This window comes from Mustela nigripes, chromosome 1, assembly GCF_022355385.1.
Source record: "Mustela nigripes isolate SB6536 chromosome 1, MUSNIG.SB6536, whole genome shotgun sequence".
NCBI classification, from domain to species: Eukaryota; Metazoa; Chordata; class Mammalia; order Carnivora; family Mustelidae; genus Mustela; species Mustela nigripes.
In genome coordinates this window covers 9,968,374-9,974,731 of record NC_081557.1, presented here as the reverse complement: position 1 = coordinate 9,974,731, position 6,358 = coordinate 9,968,374, and the positions used below count along the sequence as shown (strand labels likewise).

Below are 6,358 nucleotides of genomic sequence, written 5' to 3'. Positions count from 1 at the left end.
TGTTGTCCCGAGAAGGTGGGACGCGGGGTCATTTCGCGGCTCGCCAGTTCTGACTCCCTGCCTGCCAGCAGTCTGCACACTAGCCCTGGGTGTGCCGGTCAGTGGATCCACCTGCTCCCTGGCCAGGGCCACTAGCTAGTCGGGAATCCAGAGGCTCCTCTTCGCCCCCTTCTGCAGCTGCCCCAGGTCAGAATCAGAGCCAGGTAGGCGGGGAAATGGTGAGCAGGTGATGGAGGAAAACCCGGGATCATCCAGTGGGAGGAAGCGGGAAGGACGACCCCTCTCTCTGCCTGGTGTAGAAAGCCTCCCTAGGCACCCAGATCCAGTGAGTCAAGCTTTTGCTTAAACACTTCCAGGGATAAGAAACTCACTACTTGGCAAAAGGCATCCCAAGCCAGTTTTGAGTATCTACATTTGTTAGGAAGTGCTTTTATTTCTCAGCTAAATCATCCCAGCTCCTGTGGTTCTGCCTCTGCAGCTGTCCTCCCACTGGCTACCTTAGGTTAACACCGGTGACCACAAATGACCACAGGGGGCCAACAATGGTCTGGACTCTATAATCTCCTTCCTTCCAGATACCGTGCTTTTATTAACACAGCCCAATAGGACCTGGCTTTTCTGGCAAATGCATGATGCTGGTGGTTCATATCACAGTTTCCACTACCGGTGTTTCTGGCTGTCATGCTTGTTACTGTTGTTTCCTGAACACGAGCTGCTAAGCCAGTCTCCCTACCCGAACCTGAGTGCTTGTGTTTTCCCCGGGTGCTCAGATTTAGGTCCATTATCTCACCTTGTTAGTGCTGGGGCCTCTTCTAATTGAAGCAACACATTCTCAGCAAGTAGGTCACCAAAATACTTTGTATCCTAAGATGAGTGCAACTTTCATATGCACGTCCATCCTGAGTCCTGAGGACGCTAGGGATCCTATAGTACCTTTCTTTCAGGCCTTAAACAGCCACAAGGTTCACTTTTCCCTGCACCGCTGAGGCTGCATTTCTGCTACTTAAAAAGTGTTTCGGTGTCCAGGCACCTGGGTGGCTTAGTCGGTTAAGAACCTGCCTTCAGGGGCGCCTGGGTGGCTCAGTGGGTTAAGCCCCTGCCTTCGGCTCAGGTCATGATCTCAGGGTCCTGGGATCAAGTCCCACATTGGGCTCTCTGCTCAGCGAAGAGCCTTCCTCCTCCTCTCTCGGCCTGACTCTGCCTGCCTCTCTGCCTGATTGTGAACTCTGTCTGTCAAATAAATAAATAAATAAATAAATAAATAAAAAAGAATCTCCCTTCAGCTCAGGTCATCGTCCCAGGGTCCTGGGATCGAGCCCTATGTCGAATTCCCAGCTTAGTGGGGGAAACTCTCTCAAATGAAAAAACCTTTACCCCCCCCAAAGTATTTCAGTGTCCACATCATTGGGAATCTAGCCCTGATTTATTTAAGAATAGGGATGAACACGAGCCCTTCCTTCTCTTGAGCCCACAAAATCTTCCGCACCACTCTTTGTCTTTGTTACCTGGGTCACTACTCAATGTCGAAGGTGCTCCTTCCTGATCCTAGAAGACACCCAGTGTTCAACACAACACGCTGGACAAATATTCTTTTTACACACCTGTCCCACCTCGTGCCATCCTCTCCCACACTCCAGCACCCCCTGGCACCTCCTCCCTGAACGCCACTACTCTCTGCCGCCGGACCCCCCGCCCCGCCCCATCCCAACCCCCCAGCTCACCTGGACTGTCTGCAGGGTTTGCTCCATACTCAGTAAGCAGGGGGCATAGCTGAGATGCAACTTCATGCTTGAAGAAAACCCCCATTTTCCCTCAAGAACAGCCCAGGATGTTTAAGACTTAGTAAATTCCTACCGGTGAATTTCAGAAGAAACACCTTTCCTTTCCCTGGTTCCTTTCCACCTTACGGCTTTCACCTTCCTCCTCTTCCCATCAGCTTGCTTCTTTCGCTTAGTGTTTGCTCCTTTCTTGTTCGGTCTTTTGGTTAGACCCTGAGGCTTCTCAAAGTTTGAGCTCCGAGGGACTCTAACTTCATACTGTTCGTCTTCAAGGACTGCTCTAGGCATATCCTCTGGACTGCTCTAGGCATATCCTCTGGCCGCAGCTTCTCTGGGTTTCCTTCCCACTTCTGTGGCCTGTGGCTTCTCCGGAACAAAAGGGACCCTCCGCTGAGGGCAGAGGATCCAAGTTGTTGTTGGCTCCAGGAAGGCGGCCTCTGGCTTGTGACCCTTCCAAATGGTCATGTGATGAGTCAGTGTTTCTATTATTCTCCCCAAGGTCCATTCGTGCAGAGGCCTGAAGTGAGTAGCTCATGAGCGCCTACAAGGACCCATTCCAGCTGGCTGCAGCAAAGCTCCAAGGGCAACCTTTCACCCCTGGAGAGGTGATTAATGGTTTTTAGAGGGGATGTGGGAGTGTGGCAAGACAATGTCAGTTTCCAAAAGATTGCTGGAATTCAATCCTCGGTGAATATACCCAAGATTATAGGAAACAAAAAACTGCAAGGACTCCAGAGCTTCCAAAGTCAAGACTGAAGCCACGGGTAAGTAATAACGTGTAGCACGTCTCCATGGTGCAGGTCAGACCATGAAAAAGCACCAGAATCATCATCCCACCGCCTTCTCTTTCTGATCTTAGCACCTTATAGGCAATCCTCCATCTCGGATTAACATTTTAAAATAATCAATCTGGAGACCATTGCTTGCCTGCCCCGTGAAAGCTGGTCTCTGGCATGGGGGCAGGCCTTTTCAATTCAAACCATGACTTGAAGAATTCAAATCACAGTGTTGAGTTTCAAGTTCAAACTGTGGTTTTTGAGATGACTTTTTTCTCTTGAAGACCCTTATCCCCCACCCTCAGAAATCCCAGAAGAGGATGGGGAAAAGAACAGTAAGGAAACACAAGGAATGCCTCCAAGGAAGGAAGCTTACTCCAGAAGACCCCCAAAGCAGAGATGCTTCCTGGCCCTTTCTCTTTTAAGCTAGAATCTCTCAAAACCACAGTTTGAACTTGAAACCACAATTTTCCTGACACCGTATCAAAGGCTGGTCTTAAAGGAGCCTGCCAATATGCCTAGGATCAACCCTACTCCCCACTATTGGGACAGAGCAGCCTTTATTCCCACTGGATCACTGGTGGAAATGTGGGCCCACTGAGCTGAAAGAAGACAGGCTCTGTTTGCTGGATAGAAGGGTGAACCCCAAATGTGTCCCACTCCTGTATTTTCAAACCAAAGGCGCCATAGGTTTACTTGATTAAACCAGAGAAAATAAAATCCGCCTCCAAAGAGCCTGTGGCAACAGGAAGCTGGGAGGTACACGAAGAGCCACTTGCCCTGGCCAAGCAGTGGCGCCTGGGGGCAAGCTGGCCAGGCGCTGTGCACACATCTCAAATGCCATCCGGAAAGGGAGCCCGAGCAACTCCCAGGCTTGGCAGGTCACTGACAGAGGCAACTGGGAACCACATGGTGGCTACAGAGTCAAGGGCAACCGCTGTATTTTGAAAACCCAACACCCATTATCCTTGGGATCCCACCAAAAATGATCACACAGCAAAGGAGACACACAGAGGTCACTTCACTACCTGAAAGGAGCTGTGGCAGCAGCCGCTGCCCTAAAGGAGGGAGACAACTGTGCCTGGACTGGGCACTGTGTGACTGGGAAGCTGGGCGGCAGGAAGTGGAGGCGAACAGAGCTTTCTTCTTAGACTCTACTTTATTTGGTAAAACTCAGAAACTAACAACCAATTCACGGCCCCCCACCTCCTTCCCTCTGAAGAAGGCAGTTCCCCAGAGACAAAAAGGCTACGGTGGCTTGGAAATCACCCACCATCTCCAGCTTTCAGACTCGGGCAGCTCACGGCCTGGTCAGGCCTCCAGACCCAAAGCTCTCAGGCAATAGAGAAAGCAAAAGGAAGCTCTCACTTCAGAGACAATGAACCCGTCCCGCCCCTCCTCCCCCCTACCCATAGCCTCCCCACACCCCAACCTAAATAAAAAGATAGCAGAGGACAATGCATGAGTGTAAGATACACACACACACACGCACGCACGCACGCACGCACAGCACACACACGGAGCTTCCTTTCAGCCCAAGAGCTGCAAAATCCCTCCCTGGAAGGAGGACAGCAGGCAACACCAATCAAGGCTTGGTGTCCAAAGTGATGGTTGGAATCCTCTGGGACTGGTAAAAATCCAGGGAGAAAATATTCCGCCTTCACCCCATTCCCAGGTCTCCAGTGAACTGGTTTTAGTTCAAAGAAATCCCCATTTTCACACAGGTAGACTGTGGCTTCTGGGATAGCTGGCGTAGGGAAAGGCTTCCCATGGCCGAGAAGACAATGGTGGGGGAGGGGAGCAGGGCAGGAGAGCAAAGCCTTCGGGGAGGGCCTGGGAAGGGGGCTCCCAGCCCTGGGCTAATGGATCCGCGTCAGCTCCTCCACAACCTTGATCAGGTCATCTGCGGTGGCCTCTCGCTTCATCCCGCTGCCATCATCATACTGCAAGGAGAAAAGGGGAGGGCTGTGAGGGCCACGAGTGCACTCTCCCTCACCAGGAGACGGGACAGTCACAGCAAGAGGCACCCGGCCCCACTACTGCCGTGACAAGGAGGAAGGGCTCATCAGAAACCCACACGCTCTCCTGAAAGGTACAAGTCAGCAAGGTCTACGGATGGCAAAGCTGATTGGGAGGCCACCACCTGGCATATGTTTCCCCACCTTCTAGGATGTCCCCCGAGGCACCAACTCCAGTGAGCAAGATCTCAAAACCCCCCACTGGAGAACTTCTCTTCCCGGCAGGATGCTGACCCGATTCCCGTGCCTCCTGTCTGCGGGCTGACAGGGACCCCACATGTGCCCATCACGCCCTCACTTCCGCAGCACAGGTCACACAGGGAAAGGTCCTAGTGCGGTGCCATGACCCTCAGATTCCACCTTCCTGCAGGGGAAGGAAACTACTCAGGAAGGCCGCCGCCAGCGCTGGGGGATCGAAGCGGAGCACTCGGTGCTCCGATGTTCTCCAGCACGGCCGGCCCCACCAAGGACTTGGGTCACAGGCACGGGGCCAAACACCACACCAGCTAGCTCACCTGTAGGTTTGCCACCACCTCCTGCATCTTGGGCCGGCTGATGTCCAGGAAACTCTCAATCAAGTCTCCATCAATGAAGCCCGTGGCGGGTTCTGTCTTTCGCTCAGTATGAAAAGATCTCCAGGTAGACAGGTGAGTTAAGGAATGGGCGGTATCCACCAACAGCCTTACTCTCGGTCACCCCCACCTCTGCCTAGACCATAGTCTAAAGCAAGCATCAGGACGGGAACAGGAAATAACATTTTCAACTAAAAATCACATTGCTTTTCGGACAGTCTGGAACTGGAAGACATTAGGTGAAATTATTACCCATTCTAATGATTCTCAACTGGGGTGATGTTCAAGACAATGTTTTTAATGCAGATCAGACCCTCCTTGGCATACAGCCTAGATGTACGTGGACATTTTCTACAAGTGCTCCAAGGCAGCCAGATGTGCCTGCCTGGGAAGAGCCCCGCTCCGGAGCCTAACCTGATCTTCACAGGTGTACAAACGGAGGCTTGCCCAGAGCCCCGCTGGTTGGCAGAAGCCAACACGTCAGCCTATCACCTCCCTCCCAGAGGAGAGCAGGAGCCCTCCCACCTCTGGCCTGGGGAGGACCCTTTCCATCTCCCGGAACGAGCAAATGTCCAGCAATACTTGGATCCTGGGTGTGCCAGCAGGGCTGATCCCCGGGCTTCTGGAGTTTCCGGCTTCACTTTCCCCCTCTTCTTCCACTGGCCTCTCTCACGAGGTTTCTCAGACAATGCTGTCCCCTACAGATCTCCAAAAGTATGTTCCTAACATGGTCATCTGAACTTCATGTCTGACATGTAAGGCCAGAGAAACCAGAGGCAGATGTATTTCAAGAACACCAGTCTACACTTCCGAGGAGAACCAGGTAAGCTGGGTGACCGTACACGAGGATTCCCGATACAATTCCACTAGTGGGTTTTAATTTTTTCCCCCCAAAAAAGTATATTTAAAAAACAGCACAAGAGCCTATTCCCCACAGGACACTAGTCAAGACATTTCCCAAAGGAACAGCAGTTTCCAGAAGCAGCTAAGGGTAAGGCAGCGCTCTGGCTGTGCTAGGACACGCCGCCGGGAAGGATATAAGGAGTGCTCGATCTTGCCCACGCTCTTGATGACTTTATTGAGTCGATTCTGCATGTCCAACAGGAGATTGTACCAGCTCTCGGACAGCGAGGTCACCAGCCCTGAAGCGGCAAAGGGAGCCGAGAGCTGCCGACAGCGGCAGGGCGCGGAGCCCGCAGCAGGCATCTTCTACC

At 52.4% G+C, this 6,358-nt stretch overlaps 1 protein-coding gene across 1 annotated transcript in view; it reads right to left on the bottom strand.

Annotated features, from left to right (window-relative positions):
• Positions 1-3,694: 3,694 nt before the first annotated feature.
• The window catches only part of DDB1 (damage specific DNA binding protein 1), a 31,883-nt gene continuing 29,219 nt past the window's right edge, over positions 3,695-6,358 (bottom strand). Inside the window, exons 25-27 of the mRNA XM_059404527.1 lie at positions 6,184-6,286; positions 5,088-5,211; positions 3,695-4,497 (exon numbers count right to left, since the gene is read on the bottom strand). Of these exons, the coding sequence (XP_059260510.1) occupies positions 4,414-4,497; positions 5,088-5,211; positions 6,184-6,286 (311 nt within the window). The 3' untranslated portion in view covers positions 3,695-4,413. The remainder of the gene's footprint in view (positions 4,498-5,087; positions 5,212-6,183; positions 6,287-6,358) is intronic.